At 55.8% G+C, this 18,575-nt stretch overlaps 2 protein-coding genes across 4 annotated transcripts; one reads left to right on the plus strand and one right to left on the minus strand.

The window, feature by feature from the left end:
- Positions 1–998: 998 nt before the first annotated feature.
- NR0B2 (nuclear receptor subfamily 0 group B member 2) lies at positions 999–4,715 on the minus strand. Of its 3 annotated transcripts, XM_087761322.1 has the most exons (4): positions 4,530–4,715; positions 3,667–3,993; positions 2,726–3,312; positions 999–2,258 (listed from the first exon to the last, which is right to left on the minus strand). In XM_087761322.1, exons 3-4 carry the CDS (start codon positions 3,267–3,269, stop codon positions 1,978–1,980), a joined length of 825 nt encoding a protein of 274 aa, XP_087617448.1. In that variant the 5' UTR covers positions 3,270–3,312; positions 3,667–3,993; positions 4,530–4,715; the 3' UTR covers positions 999–1,977. The 3 variants fall into 3 exon arrangements, with proteins under 3 accessions (XP_087617448.1, XP_009469185.1, XP_087617447.1); XM_009470910.2 differs by lacking the exon at positions 3,667–3,993 and having other exon boundaries at positions 2,726–3,309; XM_087761321.1 differs by lacking the exon at positions 3,667–3,993.
- A 99-nt stretch (positions 4,716–4,814) lies between these two features.
- Positions 4,815–14,556, plus strand: NUDC (nuclear distribution C, dynein complex regulator). Its single transcript, XM_009470767.2, has 9 exons — positions 4,815–4,959; positions 6,904–6,981; positions 9,186–9,386; positions 9,860–9,943; positions 10,272–10,385; positions 10,833–11,027; positions 11,400–11,483; positions 11,801–11,919; positions 13,613–14,556. Exons 1-9 carry the CDS (start codon positions 4,864–4,866, stop codon positions 13,662–13,664), a joined length of 1,023 nt encoding a protein of 340 aa, XP_009469042.1. The 5' UTR covers positions 4,815–4,863; the 3' UTR covers positions 13,665–14,556.
- The last annotated feature ends 4,019 nt before the right edge of the window (positions 14,557–18,575 follow it).

An 18,575-nucleotide genomic window follows, 5' to 3' on the forward strand; every position in this document is an offset into this window, starting at 1 on the left:
GGTCCTGGCCTTTCCCTCTTGGTAAAGTCCCAGCGTGTCCCACGACGGAGGGGTGGCCCGCGGGGCCAGACCTGCCTCACGGGCAGTGACACGGGCGAGTGCCATGCTGGACAGGGGAGCCCACAGCGATCCCCTCTCCCCCGGGGCTGGCGGGACCGGTGGCAGGATGGAGGCGCTGGGGGCTGTCCCCTGCACCAAAGCGCCTGCATGCCTGGTTCGGGGTAGCTCTGGCAGCGGGGCTGTTCGGCATCCCGTGTGCCATGACTCACGCACGTCTCACCGGGCCGCGTGGCTCAGGGCTGCCCATGGCTGGCGTGGGTCCGCAGAAATCATCCGGTGACTCACGCACTCCCTCCCTGTGGAAAATGGCTGTCACAGGGCTGAGATCACCTTGGAAGGCGTCCGTCACCGTTCGGCAGCAGCGGTGAGAGGTGGAGGGACAGACTGACAAAGCAGTCCTTCCTCCCACCGGGCTGCTGGCTAAAATTCGAGGTGTTTCTGTGGGTAGGAGGGTGACGGGGCACAGGGAGGCTTCGTGCGGCTTTACCCAACACCTCGGCTGGGTCGGGCACGGCAAAGGGGGCGGCGTTTGTGTCTGTTGGCAGCTGCCTGCGCGTCCAGGTGAGTCAGAGCATCCACCTCTGACACCGCTGCTGGGCCGGGAGCCCTCGGGGCGCGGCACAACGCCTGGACGGGCTGCGATTCCGCTGCCTCTGCAGATTTCTGTCTGCAGGACGTGCGGAGGGTCTTTGTGCGGCGGGCCTGTTCATCAGACAGCTCCCGCTGGCGGTGATCAACCTGTGTCCGCATCGCGACGCTCCCTTGCCGTGGTGAGGCAGGCGGTTTTTTATCAAAAGCCCCTTTTCGTTCAAGTGTCCCTTCCATGCCGGGCCCGCAGCTGGTTTTTCTAACACCCCTGAAATTTAACACTATCTCTAAAAAGTCACCACCATGTTCCAAAATGTAAAACATTTTATTAAAAAAATAATTTACTGCATCTTATATACAAACCGCAAGAATGTTCACTTATAAAATACTGACATTTAACTTGTTGCAGAAGCTGCAGGCAGGAGGAGCAAGCTTTCCAGGTGTGCTACGCGTGCACCTGGCTGTAACTCTGGGGAGGGACGCTTGGTTCTGCCATGAAACCACCTCTGTTTGCCTCTGCAGCATTCGCAGCTTGGGGGTCACTTATTGTCGCACAAACGAGGTAAACCCACAGCCCAAGGTGATGTGCAACAGGTTTAGGCACTCTTAGGTAACCCATTGCTCCGTGAGCAGTTCTGTTGTGTTTCATGGCATTACAGAGAAAAGGTACAATCTAAGAAAAGGAAGGAGGGGTGAATCTGCACTCCTGTAAGATTTACTACTCTGGCTTTTTCCCTTGTGGTGCCCAAGGAAGATCCTTCATCAATATTTCTAAGATTTCAAGCACAATAGACAGACCAAGACTTCACCCAGACCTAATTCCGTAATGTTTGCGCTCGGTAAGCGATCCCGCTGAAAACATGTTACTCAGCGTGCCTAAACACTGCAGAACCAGGCTGTTAGCTCAGGACAAACCTCATCTCTTGGAGTTAACAGCAAAAGGCACATTGATTTCAACGGGACCGAGGATTCATTGAGTGAAAACCGGGACTGGGCTCTAACCCGACCTGCTCTGTGGTCTGTTCGCAGGCGGCTGAGCAGCTCCGGCTACACAACAGGGAAAGAAACCCGTCACCCACACATGCGCTACCTGAAACGGAGACGGGCACGGGCAGAGCAGGAGCTGCTGTAAACATCTGCTGAGCCGGAGCCGCTTCTCCGTGCGCTCTGCTGCAGCCTGGCTGAATCCTCCGGCCTCAGCCCTCCTGAAATGCGCAGCTCCCCGCGGAGTCCAGAGCGCCTGTCTGGCTCCATCCCCCTCCTCGGTTTGCTTTCCCGCCCGGTGAGGCATGGGGAGCATCCACGGGGCCGGCAGCCAAGCGCGGCCACTCAGCACGCCATGCGTGCCGTGGGAGCCAGCTGCCTGCCGGTTATTTCGTACAGCATTTCCGCAATGAGCTCGACGATGTCCGCGTCGCCGATGATGGGTCGGAAGAAGAGATCCGTGATGAGGGCAGGAGGGATCGATTTTAAGGTGGAGGCGATCAGCAAAATGTGGGCAAAACGGCCCTGGTCCTCGGGGTGCAGGGGCTGCAGGACCTCCTGAAGCGCTCTCTGGGCTTCTCGCTGCAGGCTCTCGATGTACAGGGAGGCCCTCAGCCCAGGGACATCTGCCGAGGGAGAGGAGGAAAAGCCGGTGATGAGGGAGGCTGGAAAACAGCCCCGGGTTTCTCCCATTCCCACCCTTCCCCTTCCCCATCTCTCAGAAAGGATCTCCGAGGCCACGCTAACGAGATGTACGCAGCGCTACTGAGATGTAGCGATTTCAGGGCTGCTGTTTTGAGGGAGCAAAAGCAGTCAACTGGGCAAACTCATCATTTACAAATTAAATCCTGGGGTCCTTTATTGTCTGCAGGGCAGGCAAGGGTCTCTGGCTTTTACCACCATGTTTGACATCCCTCCTCCCTGCTTCCCAGTGCATTTTGTAACGATCGGCGTTAAGGATAAGGAAGCCATCCCTCCCCGCTGCCGTGCCTGCCCGCGCTCTGAACAAGCCAAGAGGCGCACGTTCAGATGCTAACGTGTGTGGGATGTGCTCTCCTGCCGGCAGGCAGAGCCGCCAGCGCTGGGCGCTCACCGGGATTGAAGAGAACGGCTCCCTTCAGGTAGGCGTACTCCTTGGGGCTCAGGTCCAGGCTCCAGAAGGTGTTCAGGCAGCACTGCAGCCGCTGCACGGCAGCCAGCGTGGGCTGCGTCCGCTCGGGCTCCTGGCGTTTGCTTTGGCCATTGAGGAGGATCTTCTTGAGCATGCTGGGGGCTGGGGTCTCCATCACCTCAAAGGTCACCATCTCCTGGACCAGCCCCAGGAGGAAGAGGGGAACCCAGCAGCTGTCCAGCAGCAGGAGCTGATCCTCTCGCGGCAGCAGGTGGAAGGAAGGGAGGTTTTTCATGAAGCTGATGGTTTTTACCAGCACGTTGGAGGCCGCCTGGCAGGTGACGTGGGGTGTGCGGAGGCAGACGGTCCGGCGCTGGTGGCAGAGGCAGCGCTGGTGGGCTGGGCTGCGGCCGCCCCGGCTGTGGTGGAGGTTCTGGCTGAGGAGGGTGTAGAGGATGGCGGTGCGCTTGTCCTCGCCGTGGCACTGGCACCTCTCACAGTCCACGGCCACGCTGCTGCTGGTCATGGCTGAGCCAGGCAGCCGGATCCTCGGCAAAAATCAGCTCCTGCTGCAGCAGATGGGAGAGAGATTAAAGTCCTTCCCAAACCCGCCGTCACAGGCTGGATTCTCCCCGTCCTCTCAGCTCTGCCAGCCCACGGCTGCTCAAACCAGCTCTTATAAGGCTGGGTCACCAGTGAAACACCCCTCCACAGCCTTGACCGCTCTGTGATTAAGCGGTCCTCATTAAAAAAAAAAACAGCTGTCCCTGGCCTGATTGGCTGGGGCAAACCAGTTCTCCACACGGCATCAACAGCCGTTTTCTCAATGAAGCACCGGCGGCACAGGGAGGGGGACGGCAGGTTGGGTGCCCTTATCGCGATTACCCAAACAGGATAAACAAAGCCATTAACCCAGCCTGTACCATGGCGCCAAGGCCCCGTGCTGTCATCGGGCAGCGCTGTGTGGCAGGTGCCACTGCCAGCGGGTTCACACACACACAGGGCGCTCGGCTGGTCCCTGAGTTCAACGGCCTTGGAAAGAGCAACCTGGAAGTCGTTTTATCAGCGGCTGTTTGCTTAACCTTGCTGACAGGAGCAAGGTGTTGTTACGGTCAAGGAACCTGGTGAGCTGACGGACTGCAGTGTTCAGTCCTAGGCAGGGCCCATCGGTTCGTGTCTCTCAGAGGAAACGCAGGGCAGGGGAAGGGCAAATTCTCAGATTTTCACCTTAAATTACCAGGTATTTTTATCTGTTGACCGGCAGAAATTGAGACAGGAATTAGAATCGTGGAAGCGCTCGGGGTGGAAAAGGCTGTTAGGGTGATGGTGTCCCGCCACTGACCTGGCGCTGCCAGGGCCGCCCCTCGCCCGTGTCCCCACACACCGCATCCACCGGCTTTTAAACACCCCCGCGGGGCTCAGCCCCTGCCCTGGGCAGCCCGGGCCGGCGCCTGGCAGCCCTTCGGGTGAAGGAGCTCTTCCCAGCATCCAACCCAACCCTGCCCTGGCGCAGCTGGAGGCCGTTCCCTCTCGTCCCAGCGCTTGTTACTGGGGAGAGGGGACCGACCCCCCCCGGCTCCAGCCTCCTTTCAGGCAGTCACAGAGAGCGATGAGGGCTCCCCTCAGCCTCCTCTTCTCCAGGCTGAGCCCCCCCAGCTCCCCCAGCCTTGTGCTCCAGCCCCTGCCCCAGCCTCGCTGCCCTGCTCTGGCCACGCTCCAGCCCCTCCATGGCCGCCTTGGGGTGAGGGGCCCAGCGCTGAGCACAGCATTCGAGGGGCGGCCTCACCAGTGCCGAGCGCAGGGGACGATCGCTGCCCTGGTCCCGCTGCCCGCGCTGCCGCCCTCTGCCCTTTGACCTCTGACCCCCGGGGTCACCGGCCGCCGCCGAGCTTTCTGGAAAGGCGCGGACAGGCCGTCGCTATAGCAACCGAACCCCGCGCCTCGCGTCCCGCCTCCCCCCGACGGATTGGACGAGGACACAACCAATCCTCGAGGAGAGCGACGAGGACGGGGCGCTGGGATTGGTGGGTGAGAAGGCGTGCGCGTGCTTCCGTTAGCGCCGCTTCCGGTTCCGGGTGCCGGCGTGAGGGGTTGAGGCGGGCGGCGCGGCGGTGGGCAGGATGGGGCTGAGCGCGGAGGAGGCGGCGGAGCAGGAGGACCGCTTCGACGGCATGCTCCTCGCCATGGCCCAGCAGCACCAGGGCGGCGTGCGCGAGGTAGCGCCGCCGGGCCCAGGCGCGGGATGGGGCGGCGGAAGCTTTTCCGTGTTCCCGGGGTGGGGGCTAGGTGGGCTCGGGAGGAGCGAGCGGAGGTGGGGGCGGCCCGGCCCTCCCCGGGGCCCGGCCCTCCCCGGGCGGTGCACGGGAGGTACCTGTCCTGCCCCCTCGCTCCGGGAGCGGCGAGAGCGGCCCAGGCCTGCGCCAGCCCCGGGGAGCGCGGCGGACGCGCTAATTAATCAGTGCTACGCTAACGAGGGGCCGAGGAGCTCCGGCCTGCGCCCGCACCGCGGCCCTGCACCCCGGCTCCTGCCACCGCCGGCCCTGCCCTGTGCGGGGCCCTGTGCTCGGTCCGGCCGACGCCGCTGCCCCGCCGGGGGTTTGGGTGGGCGCAGGCAGCGCCTGGGCCGGGGCACAACGAAGCGAGGCACCGCGGGGGGATTGAGTCCCTCTGTCCCGCTTTCCCAGCCCAACCACCTGGTAGCGGCCCCTGAGACCTGACAGGAACTCGAATTTGTTGGTTGACAGCCAGCTGGATGTGAGCCAGCAGTGTGCCCAGGTGGCCAAGAGGGCCAATGGCATCCTGGCTTGTATCAGGACTAGTGTGGCCAGCAGGACCAGGGCAGGGATCATCCCCCTGTGCTGGGCACCGGTGAGGCCGCCCCTCGAATGCTGTGCTCAGCGCTGGGCCCCTCACCCCAAGAAGGCCATGGAAGGGCTGGAGCGTGGCCAGAGCAGGGCAGCGAGGCTGGGGCAGGGGCTGGAGCACAAGGCTGGGGGGGCTCAGCCTGGAGAAGAGGAGGCTGAGGGGAGCCCTCATCGCTCTCTGTGACTGCCTGAAAGGAGGCTGGAGCCGGGGGGGGGTCGGTCCCCTCTCCCCAGTAACAAGCGCTGGGACGAGAGGGAACGGCCTCCAGCTGCGCCAGGGCAGGGTTGGGTTGGATGCTGGGAAGAGCTCCTTCACCCGAAGGGCTGCCAGGCGCCGGCCCGGGCTGCCCAGGGCGGGGGCTGAGCCCCGCGGGGGTGTTTAAAAGCCGGTGGATGCGGTGCGTGGGGACACGGGCGAGGGGCGGCCTGGGTCAGGGACGGGACTCGATGATCTTAAAGATCTCTTCCAACCTAAATGCACCCATGACTCTATGAACATGGTTCCCCTCCTCGTGGTCAGGGCTCTGCTGACACACCTCGTACTTCCCACCATGCTGACTCCTGCTGGGGGCTCTGAGGGTCCCAGTGCTGGCCTGCAGGAGGGCTGGAGAGTGTGGCAACATCAACACACACAGTTTGGGAAAATGGTGCTGATAACAGCTTCTCGTGCTGCAGTGAAACCTCTGGTTGGAATCCTGACGGGACAGAATTCCTGGGAAATAAAGACAATCCAAGTCCACTGAGAGCATGGATTTCCATAGGGGTGTTTTGGGGATGCCAGCTCATAACTGCTAATTCATCAGCAATATCTGGCTGGCAGCTAGTAGTTATTTTGTAAAAATAAACAGGATATGGAGGAGGGTGAATTTGCACACTTGGAGGGTTTAGGCATGCAAAGAAGCAAAATATGGGATGTGTGTATAGCTGTATACATACGTGTATGCATGCATGTATACATATATACCCACCCAAATTCCCGCCTCAGATAACAGCTTGGGAGATCAGAGTGGGCGTGCCTCCAAGGTGATCTGAGAATAAACTGCTTGCCCTTTCTTGGTGTAAACCACACAAATGGCCCTTCTGAAAACTGGGAATCCAGGAGCTGGATCTCCACAAAAAACACAGGGCATTTTCTCTGGGAAACGGTCATGGGGCTGATTCCAGCATGATCCTGGCACAGGCACAGATAGGGAGTACAAAGAATAAAGGCTGCTCAAGAGATACGAAGTGGTTTGGAGTGATCTGGTCTCATTGCTCTTTTTTTCTCTCCACCCCCCTCCCTGTTTCCTCTACCAGCTTGTGAACACGTTCTTTAGTTTCCTGAGGCGTAAAACAGATTTCTTCACCGGTGGAGAAGACGGAGTAGCAGAGAAGGTAAAAAACCAAAATCCTCAAGCTTTTATGTCTTCTAACTTATGTGCCACCCATGTCTGTGCCATGCTAAGACTTCCCTGCCTGAACAGCTCAAAGCATTGCGGTGCACTTGGGGACTAGCAGCCCGTGATGCTGATGAAACACATCCCTGAAACAAGGTAATAACGAGCTGGCCCTATCTGATGTGAGGCACACATGATTGCTTGTTCGAATGGCACTGATGGGGCAGGTTTTTTTGCCACGCTGTGGCCAAAGGCTTGTTTGGAAAGCAAATCTGCCAGACTGACTTAACGGTGACGGACACCGCGGTGTTGATAACCCCGGGTTACCTTGTTTGTTCATCGCAGAAAAAGCCCAAAGTCCACATCTCTGCACATGCGGCTGCACCTTTGTCTCAGGGCTGCGGTACCTGTGCGGAGTATTTGCTGGGGAGCAAGGCTGGGGGGGCGGGCGGCCTCACTGGCAGCCTGAGCATCTCCTCTCTGGCAGGTGTTCCTCCCCCAGCTCGAGAGCTGAAGAACTGAATTGTTTCACTGTAGGGAAATAAGAACTAGAGCATTCAAACATGAACTGAAAGTTTCTTGTTTGTACTTACCAGTATAGCAGCTGTTCCCCTTCCTGGACTGCTGGAACTCCACCAGCAAAGCAGGCGCTGCTGCCACGATGATTGCGTTAGGGCAGATGTTAATTGCTAACGCAGTGTGTAACGTACTCTGTCTAGTCTCTAAAGTGGCAAAACTAAGGCAGGTAAGGGATGGGAAAGAGGATGGTTTCAAAGTAAGAAAGGCGAAGCCTACTGCTGTTTTTCTTAGACTAGAGAGCAAATCTCCCCAAATTCCTGGGGGCTCTGTGCTGCCAGGGAGTGAAACCCTGAGTAGCATTTCGGAGATGAGCACTGGTTGCTGCTTTTGGAGGTCCTGGCTGCTGTTGTTGGCAATTCCACAGCAAATCCATGTCTGTAAAAGAAACGTGTTCGTGTTCTTGGGTGGTATCTGTTAAAATGCTTTATGGCCGCCTGAAAAGGTGCTCAATACAGAGTCTCTGACACCATAGTAACCACAGCCAGAACTGAAGAAGCTGCTTCCCTGGTCCTGCTCGCCCTTTGGCATCAGAGGAGAGGGTGGGAAAGTCATCGTCTTTTATGGGGTGGCATTTGAGAAGCCCTTGTGTGGGGTGAGGGGGGCGTGGTGGTACGTGAAGAGAAGCGCGGAGTGTGCACACTGACAAGCATGGGCAATGTAAATAGTTTGCTCACCGTGGATCATTGTGCAGCCAGAAGCAGAGGCTGGGAGATGCACGTCTTGAATTCTGTATCCTAGGAGACACTGGACTCGTGTTGTGTAAATAAATCCTGCTTTCCCCTTTAAAACAAAGCAGAAATACTTGGTGGCTGGTTACAAAACTACAAGGCGTGGGCACTTTGAGTTGCTCTGGGAAGGTGCTGAGTCCCCCCCGAAGTTTCTGGGATATTTATAAACCGGTACCTGAAACCCCCTCCACTCGGATTCCTTTTCTCAGATTCTGTCTATATTGTTTTCTGGAGCAGACCTCAGTTCTCATACGTGCCACTTTGCACAGCGCTGCTGGTGTTATCGACCACGGGGCAATTGCTCTGGCATCCTGCCTGTGTACTCAGCTTTCCCTCTGAGCAGCGCAGGCCTTTGCATCAGAGACCTTGAGATTTTGCTTTTCGTAGTCACAACAATGCAAGAATTTGGAGTGAGGTTTGAAGCAAAGATTTATGTAGGAACTTGCCCCTAAGTGTAAAACACTGAGCTTTTCAAACACCTCTCCGCTAAATCATGACACTGAATCTCCATCTAGTGCCCGGGGGAAAGCCCAGCTGTGGGAAAGAAGTAGGTAAAAAAACTTGGATCCAGTGTCTCCATTCTTCCAGCTGTCCTAGACATACGGAGCGGTTGTCAAATGGCTGGGTTAGGCATCTGCTCGTCCTGCTGGATGGGAAGAACTTAGAACTTAGTTCATGCCTGGAAGAACTAGGAAGGGATACATTTAAATATTTGGAGTTTTCCCCTACTCTAGATTTTCAGTCAAAAGACTAGAGTGAAAATGAAGGGAAAAGTCACAACATCTGTATGACTAACAAATGTTGTCGTGCTCCTCAGTAGGCAGTGACTTGGCTTTGTTTGGGTCGAAGAAGTGATTTTTTTTAAAAGTCTTTGGTATGTGCTCCTGTCTTTCAGCTGATCACAGATACCTTCAACCATCACAACAAACTAGCTCAGAAGGAGCAGAAGGAGAAGAAGGCTCGTCAAGAGGCAGAGCGGCACGAAAAGGCAGAGCGAGCTGCGAAACTTGCTAAAGAAAAGCAAGAAGCAAACGAGCCAAGGATTAAGGAACTTACGGACGAGGAAGCAGAAAGGCTGCAGCTGGAAATCGACCAGGTGAGAGCAGTGTCTGGGGCCTGCAGGCACCACCTAGGTCGTCTCCTCCATTGGCCTGCATGTAGCTCTGGGAGCAGTGAGTGGTTAAAATGGCTCAAGGCTTGTTCCTTTGCAGTGTCTGGACCACCAGACTGGTGTGCTTCGAATCTAAATCAGGCTAGGCCAAACCACTGCATTTTCATGTGGATTCTCCCATAACTCACTTGGCCTTTCTGCCTTCAGCAAGCTCTCTGTTTGTAGCAACACCCTCTGCTACAGTCATCAAGGCGTGAGGAGCAAGGGAGTCTTCCCCGTGGCAGTACCGCTTTCCTGTAACGCTTTTAAGGGCTGAAAATTCCCCGCCAGTCTTTGGGTGCAGTTCTGATCCCGCTCTTTAGTTTCAGCTGCGGAGGCTGAGGCCACCTAGTGTCAGATCAGCAAGTAACACAAAGTGACAACGCTTGTCTGAGCATGTTCATTCTCTTTTTAAACAGAAAAAGGAGGCACAAGGACAGATTAACAGTGTCCCAGTGAAACCCTCAGAGGATGAAGGTGAATCTTTGGATTCTAACAAACAGGTAAAGCTCATCTAGGGACTTTATTTTAGTCAGAGAAATGGGTTTCTGGACAACCATGAGAACTCCTGTAAATGTGAGGGACTGCGTTGAGAAGACACACTTAATTCCCAAAGATTTCAAGGGGGGGGTGTTTTCCTTTCCTTTCCTTTCTTTTTTTGTAACTATGTTTTAACAGAAACACCTATACGTTTCGGGCTAAATTTATGTGAATATCAAATACGTGCACCTGACCTGAAATTCATATAAAACCCAAGAACTCTTGTTACAAGCAAAAGATAAATGGAAACTTGAAAAGTTTCTTTCTTTACCCTTTAAATTGGTTGCTTAGGAAACAGATGACGAAGAGGAAGATGAGAAGGATAAAGGAAAACTTAGACCCAACTCTGGCAATGGAGCTGACCTTCCAAATTATAGATGGACACAGACTCTTTCAGAACTGGATGTAAGTATTGCCTTATTGCCAGGATCTGAGGAGTCTGAGATAGGAAATAAGAGCAGGTGCTGGTAAGAATGGTGGAGCCGCTGCCCTGTACCTCAGTTGCCTGTGGAAAGCGGTTAGTTGTACTTAACGGCAGCATTTCCATAGCTGGGAGAGAGCTTGGCCACTAAATAAAATGCCCAGAAGCTGTAGTTAACTTGGCCTAACCTTGGTCTTGTTTAAACAAGGCATTAAAATCTGCTTCCCTTTTTATGGTCCCTTTGAGGTATTGGCCATCCTGTTGCCAAACTTATTCTTGTATCCTTTCACCTCCCGCTTGCTTGGTACCTCAAGGAAAATATTGTGTGCTCTGTCCTATTCTGGTGAAACCAAGGCAAAGAATAGCAGCACAAGAGGGTAAGGAGAGGCTTCGCTGCTCGGCTCCTCAAATATGATCTTTGTCTGGTCCAGCTGGCCATCCCTTTCAAGGTGAACTTCAGGTTGAAGGGGAAGGACGTGGTGGTGGATATCCAGAGACGGCGCCTCAAAGTTGGCCTGAAGGGCCATTCGCCTGTCATTGACGGAGAGCTTTTCAATGAAGTGAAGGTGGAGGAGAGCTCCTGGCTGATTGAAGATGGTAAAACAGTCACCGTGCACCTGGAGAAGGTAAAGCAGAATGAATCGGGGAGGATTCAGGCTTGTCTGCCTCTTCCCTGGTGAAATAAGAGTCTGACAAAACCTATGAAAGCCCTGGGCTTCGTCAGCTGAAACAGAAGAACCGTGCTTATCCTTGGGACAATGTCAGTGATGCTGTTGGAAGCGGGGCAGTGCAAGTTCCCCGTCTTCAGCCTAACTTCATGCTAATCCAGGATATCCAATTGATTGCTCAGCAGTTCAGGAAAAGCTGGAAGGAAACCGGTCATTCTGAAGTTGTTCCTTAATGGAATTTCATTCCAGCAGCTTTTTCCTGTGATGAGACATAAAATTCCTAGAGTAAGTCCAGGAAAAATAAAATATTGTTGCTTCTTCATCCTTCAGATCAACAAGATGGAATGGTGGAACAAACTAGTCTCCACAGACCCGGAAATCAACACCAAGAAAATTAATCCAGAGAACTCAAAGGTAAGAACTCCCCCCGTTTTACTGAATGGAGCCTTCTCATAAATGTGCTCACGCTCGGCTCACATTCAACTTCTATGTCTTTTTTTTTACCAGTATAAAACCAATACTGGGAGTACTGCTACATATGATGCCATTGTGTAACATAAGTGCCCCCAAAACTTCAAATGAATGAAGCTGAGTCTGTTGATTAGTGTCTGTATAAGTGTTTCTGCAGCACAGCATAGCGTGACCTCAATGTATCCGTGTTCTCTGCAAGCAGGGTGTATGCATGGGTTGGGACAAGTTATCCCAATTTTGACAGAAGTCCTTGCTTTTAGTTGTCAGACCTGGACAGCGAAACTCGCAGTATGGTGGAGAAAATGATGTACGATCAACGACAGAAATCCATGGGCCTCCCCACGTCTGATGAACAGAAGAAACAAGACATTTTGAAAAAGTGCGTAGACCTCATTAGTTTGTGGGTATTTTCTTTCCCAAGCCCCTCTTCCTCTCCAAAACAAATATGTGAGCAGAAAACAGGTTGGCCTTCAGTCCTGCCTGTGTTCCCATCTGCAGTTATGTAGTCGTTGAATCGTTGGCCAACCACCAGTGTCTATAAAAGCCTGTGGGGGTAGGAAGCATAACGGGAAGTTCTGGGAATAGCCTAGCTCTGGCATTGTCTTAATCTGCTGATTTCAAGTCCAGAAAGCATGCTTGGAACTGGAGGTACCGTCTCTACTGAACTTTAACATGGTCTTGATTGTTTTCTAATCTCCCTCTCCTCAGTGGCCCCGATAACTGCCCCTCTTTACACACCTGCCACCAGACAGCTGTCTCCAAGCCAATAGCACTTTTATGGCTTTATTGCCCTGTTTGGCATAAACGCACCTTGGCAGGGAAGTTACTCATGGGGCTCCCAAGGCCATTTGGGAAGGCGTGGAGGCAATTCTGGTTGTGCAGCTTCTTCAGCAAGTGCAAACCCACATCTTATCTCAGGATTGGAAGGAGGATTTTGTGTTGAAGGCCTGACTCCTTCTCTTCCTTGGCTTATCTGTAGTGGCAGAAGCTTCGCTCTGATCAGCGCGTCAAGTACAGCATAGGGTGCATCTGTTCTAGAGCAGAGACCAGGCTTCCTTAGCGCCTGTCTGTTGAGGTGGTAGGACGGGAGGTAGCCCGCTCCTCCCGGGAAGCCCACATGCAGGATACCTCGTTGGCAAGGTTGCTCGCTCAGTGCTCTGGAAGTTTGGCTTGTGCGCAGCTTGGCTGGTAAAGGACGGATAAGTTTAGACTTTGTTCAGACCAAAGTAGGGTTGGTGACAGCCAGGTGGGTCCTAATCTCCGCCAGTGAAGCCCTCCTGGCTGCTAAACAAGGACACTATTCTCGCAGCACGTATTTCCGTGGAAATGGGAAGTGGAAACGCTGTGGTGGCGTTTCAGGGAAACCATGGGATGGGAGCACGGAGGAGGACAGAGGCCTGCCCTTACTTGCACTTTGTGCGCGAGTCCTCCACACGGTTACATGGTGTGTCCCTCGGTGAACTGCAGGGCAGAGGAGGGAGCCGGGAGCTTCTGCGCGTACCGATCGCTCCCGATTGCTCCTAGGCACAGCGATCAGAACTTTCTGATGTGGCAACCTGAGTCCAAATAGTCCTATCTGCTGGGATTGCAGCACATTCGAAATCAGGTTGCACCTAGTCTGAAACCAGATTTCCCTGGTCACGTCCTTCATGAGTTTTCACTGTCGCAGCGCTGGAGATATTCCCCACATCCCCAGTAAAGCTTAAGGTAACACGCTGGCGCTTAAATCGTAATCTCCCCTCTGCCCCACAATCGGTGTCATAGCTGCTACGTGTCTGTCCGAGAGGCAACAGTTAAAGGGCGTGTGCCTGATAATTAATAACTCCCCTGTATCTGGACTTGCTGACCTTCATGGCTGGGAGGATCGCTGATACCACTGACCCGAGGAAAAAGTGTTTGTAGTAGGGGGAGCGTGTCCCAAGGAGCTCAGCAAAACTCCCTGCTGTGGAGGGCGTGGGGAGGAAGCAAACGTGATAGTGCAGGAAGTAGGGATGCCTTAGCCCCCCCAAACAGAGCTGCCCTGTGGCTCCTGCTGACTCATACCCAAGCTCTTGTCTTTGTTTTCCTTGCAGGTTCATGGAACAGCATCCAGAAATGGACTTTTCAAAGGCTAAATTCAACTGAGCCCTCCCCTTCTCCCCCCCTTTCAGTCAGCCTGTCGAATGGGGCAGATATGTATTGGCCGGATATCCCTTACCTTGGGCAAGTAACCACTTCCAGCATCCCCACCCGAGCTTGCTGTGGAGGCAGCTTCACGAAGTCATCCTCAGTTGTCCTGCGTCGAGCAGAAGGCAAGGCCGCAGCCGCGGCCTGCAGCAGCTCTGGTCGGAGCCATCTGCGCCACTTCCCAAACGGCAGTTAGGAGAGAAGGAGGGGTTAGAGCAAAAAGGCTGTTAGGGCTACAAGAGCCAGACTTGCGAGGTTTTGGGATGTATCCTTAATGTATCGCGAAGCTTCATTTCCTGGCTCTTCAGAGCTGCTAATCCACTCTGCCATTTCAGTTTGGCAGCAGGTACTCCCAAGTTTTTAACCCCTTCCCCTCGACTTTCCTGTCCTCCTGTGAAAACAAGGGCCAGTTTATTTTGTAAAACAATTCTCCTTCTGCCTCCTTGGGAAGGGAAAACACCAGTGTAAAAAACCAGCTATTGCAGTAGAGACAGACTCTGCTCCTCCTTGCTGCTGCTCCTGTTCTTGCCAGCAGTGGAACAGGCTGAGCCCCACAGGGCTCGAGGCAGAGCCCCCATCTCAGCTGGAGCGGCTGCTGACCGGCTGTCCTGCGGCAAGGGAAGGCTGGGGTGTCTGGTTGTGGGCAAGGGAGAGGTCGTGGGGGGCCCTTGGGGGTGCAGTCCTTGCTGGGAGCATCTCCTGCCCCTTTCCCCAGAGCCTCTCTCCCTGCTGCCTGCTGCCAGGCATCGCTGCCTTCTCTTCTGAGCTCCCCGCCGACAACCGGCATTACTCTGCATGTTCCTATCTTTGTTAAAACTGCAGTGCAACATAAAGAAAAAACAGTGGCATATTTCCAGGTAGAGCGTGTGATGTCTCGCGCAGAAGGGATCCAGGCTGCCTGCGCAGGCTGGGAGGGGGCAGCGCCTGGGAAGGGGGAGCTGGGGGCTGCCTGGCAGGGGCCGTGCTCTGCAGCCGCCTGTGAATCCCCCGGGCTCCCCACCCCGGGCTGACCTTGGCTCCCCAGCTGAGGGGAGGCAGTTGGAGCTGCGCAGCTCGCGCAGGGGTGCTGATGAGCTTCATGCCCAGCTGAAACCCTCGGGGCTGTCCCCGCTCCGCTCCACGTAGCAGCGCGTGACTGCACAGAGGCGGCCACCCTTGCCCTGGGTCTGCTTTGTGACGAGCTGAGGAGAAAAGTGTCACAAAAGCGTCAGTCCTTTACGGGCTACCCCAGATCCCTGCTGCCATGGTTCTCGCCTCTGCCGCCCCAAAACGTTTCCACCTCCTGCCAGAGGGAGTGGGCACGAACGGCTGAAAAACCTGCTTGGGCAAAGTCCAGCCTGGCATGGCACCTGGCATGCTTGGTTTTATTTTTGAGCAGTAGGACATTGTTTGCCTTTAGTCTCCCAGTTTTATAGGCTCTTGGGGTCAAAAACCAGCACCCACCCAGTTGAGCAGTGACCTTGTGGGCAAGCAAGGACCCAGGTCAGGGCAGCCACCTCTGGACTACCAGATCCTCCCGCCTGTTCATCTTAACAGTTCACCGCACACGACTGCCTGTCTGTGCTTGGGCACTGATAAGCCCACAGGGTCTCCCGTTACCGTAAAAAAAAAGCCAGAGCGTGCCGGCTTCAAAGGCACTTAGCCCCCGGGCAAGCGTACCTGCCTGAATGTGCTTGGCCGTGGTGCAGGTGAGCTGGGAGGGCCAAGCTGCTCGAGGTGTGACGAGCTTCACCCCAGCCTCAGCTGCGTGTCTGAGCGCTGCTGCCGCTCCCTGGAGTTGCAGGAGATCGTGGGGAGACGGCTGGGCCCCACACCTGCAGCGGGATCCGCAGGCGGCCCCTCCTAGGGAGCAAGCGCCGGCAGGCGCCGGGGCAGCAAATGGGGGCTGTGTGGCTCCCGGCACCACCCAAACCCCCCCTGGAGCTTTGCTATTTCCCCGTTACCGCCTCAGCTCTGTGACCAACGCCAGAAAGCCCAAGCCCGACCCGATCCGTGGGTTGGCGTTGCGCCGCCTGCTCCAAGTGCAGAGCTCCCTCGCCTGTTACCAAAGCCTCGGCGGCTGTTGCTGTCCCCGGCCCTGCAGCGTCGTGGCTCGCGTGAGGCGGGGCGGCCGTCGGGGTGGTCGTGACTGTGAACCCCTGAGTTTTCCAGCTCGGGCTGGCGCTGGCCTTGGGCCTGGTCGGTGGCGCTGCAGGAGGCAGGCTGGGCGGTGGCTGCGAGTGGGCAGAGGGCAGACAAAGAAAAGGCAGCGGCAGGAGCTCCGGGGAAGCTGGGGAAGATTTTTTGGGGTGAAGGAGCCTCATTTTGCCTTTCAGGCAGGTGAAGGGAAAAGGCAAACAGTCCTGGGAGAACGGGCCGTAACCGCAGCGCTGAACCCTACTGCAGGTGAATGCCCGGGGCTGTGTTTGTGAACGGCGGTTGATCCCGGCGCTACCCCTGGACTTCAACCCTTCTGGCCAGCGGAACAGAAGGTGTTTCTCCTGACGGCCTTGTCCCCTGCAGACACCCGGCTGCCACCGACTTTCTCTGGGCCGAGCTGAATCAGAAGCACCCTTTTGCTTCCAAAAGGCAGTTTCCCCTGGAATAAATCATGCCAGGGCAGGATGGCTCTGGTCTGACCCGCTGCAGAAGTGGCTTAAAGAACGCAAATCCCCTCCCAGGCTGAGTTACTGGAGACCACGGGCCGTGGCCTCGTCCTTGTGCCCAGGGCAGTGCTGGGCACTGTGAGGGGCGTCGGGCCCAAACCCAACGGACACATCCTTGCTTTGACTCCCAGCAGGTCGGGGAGGGCCGTGCTGGACGGCGGCAGGCGATGGAGGTCCCTTTGCCTTCCCACGCCTGTGCCAAGCCACCGGAGAAGCCGTTTTGGTGCTGCCACCCGCCGGAGCCGTGGCTGCCAGCACAGCCCGGAGCTCCTCCACCCGCCTGGGGCTCCCTTGCCGCTGGGCCCCTTCTCCCCTCCTTTCAAAGCAAAACCTGGAGGGCGTACAGGCTCGGCAGAGGGCTGGCCATATGGGAAAAGTTTCCCCATCTTTTTTTTTTTTTTTTTTTAACTAACAGCAGCTCTTGGCTTCGCTTTTATTAATGCCTATTGCAGCTCAGCCCATGTGGGCAGCGGTCCAGGCTGCAGGGCTGCTTTGGAAAGAGCAATGAAACAGCAAAACCCCAAAGAGGGAACCGGAGGCACTGGGCATTTAACATGACCGCTTCCCTTGCGGAGAAGCCGCAGCTCCTCTGTTGCTGCTAAGGACCAGGCGGTAAGGAATGAGGGTCAATCCATCCGCTTTCTGACTTCTAAGCCACGCTGAAACCAATCACTCCGTAGCTCAGGGCACGGATGGGGAAGATGAATTCCCTCAACACTCAAAGCCTCGTGCATCTGTTCCCGGCAGTCACTGAGCTTCCTTAGCCCGGCCCAGGGAAGCGCCAGCGGGCGCTGGGCTGTGCTGGACCCTACCGACTCGCTGTGCCGAGGCGCAGCACGGGCGGCACGGCGAGGACCCACGCGCGGCACGAGTCTCTGGAGAGCCGCCTGGCAAAACCAAGCCCAATAAAATCAAACAATGTCTTCAGGAAGAGAAAGGTGCTGAGTCAGGTTCCCAAAGGGAAATACCTGCGTGAAAAGAGCATGTTTGCATGCGTGCGGCTGGGTAAAGGGCTCTCCTGTTTGTAAGATCTCCACTTGGGCAACCAACCCTTTCTGCCAGATCACTCAGCAGAACACTCAACGCTAATGCTCAGAGCAAAAACCACTACAGCAACAGCCAAGACAACTTGATCGACAGCAAACACGACCTTCAGCAGACAAAAAAACCTGTGGATTCATTGTGAGCAAGGAAACCCACGATCCACGCAGCAAACTCAAAAGCAGGAGAGTTGCTGAACACGGGACTGACAGCAAAGACAGACCGACTACAGCATCGCAGTTTTAAATGCAAAGTTTTCAAATCTCTCCAGAAATTGCAGTGACCTCGCAGCAGCAGCTCTGGAGCAGCCAGCTAGTTCAGAAGCAGCGCTTTGGGGCAGGGGATGAGCTCCCGGGCTGCGCACCCAGCAGAGCCGCACTGAGCAGCCATCGGACCCGAAGCCTCCAGAAACGGTCTTTCCCCGGGGATTCAACGTGCCCAAGCAGCAATACTGCGTCTTACAGCCCCTCAGTCGCTCCAGGCGCTTGAATGAGTGCCGAGGGAGGACTCACCTCTTCCAGGAAAAGTACTGGAGAAATTTAGAGAGGAAGGGTAGGCAGGGGGCAGAAAAATGTGGCCCAGACTTGCAGGGGGAAGCAGCAGGGCAGCTTAGGAGCAGGGGGGGACAGCAGAGATGGCAGTGACACGGCCACGTCCCCGCATGGGGCGCCAGGGGTTGGCAGCAAGCTGCTGCCGGCAGCCTTTGCTCCACTTCCCTGGGGCCCAACCAGCTGGGTCGAGGGCTCCAGACACAAAACCATCTCCTCTGGAGACCCTTCCCAGCCAAGAGAAGGCAGCATTTACCTGTTCACAGCTTTAAAATCCTCCCAGGAAACACGTCCCTCTCACGACTGTGTGGACTGCCTGCTGCCGAAGCGTGGCCGGCCAGGCTGAACTCGGTCTTCGTTTAACAAAATTGGGACCACACACAGAAGGGCTCAGGTTTGGGTTCAGTCTTCTGCCCGTCTGCACAGACGAGACAAGAATCAGGGGTCCTTAACAGACCGAGCTTAAGGGGAAAAAAAAGGAGGGGTTAGTGCCAATCCTTCACACCATCCAGCCTCTTACCTCGGTCCCCCGCCCAGGGAGGGCGAGGAAGGTCGGTGGCAGGGAACGGAGCTCTGCAGGTCGTCGGCGGAGGTTTTGTAGTGAAATTAGAAAGTGCGAAACTGGTCCTTCGAGT

Source organism: Nipponia nippon, unplaced genomic scaffold, assembly GCF_047370975.1.
Source record: "Nipponia nippon isolate SJK-2023a ecotype South Korea unplaced genomic scaffold, ASM4737097v1 scaffold_23, whole genome shotgun sequence".
Lineage (NCBI taxonomy): Eukaryota > Metazoa > Chordata > Aves > Pelecaniformes > Threskiornithidae > Nipponia > Nipponia nippon.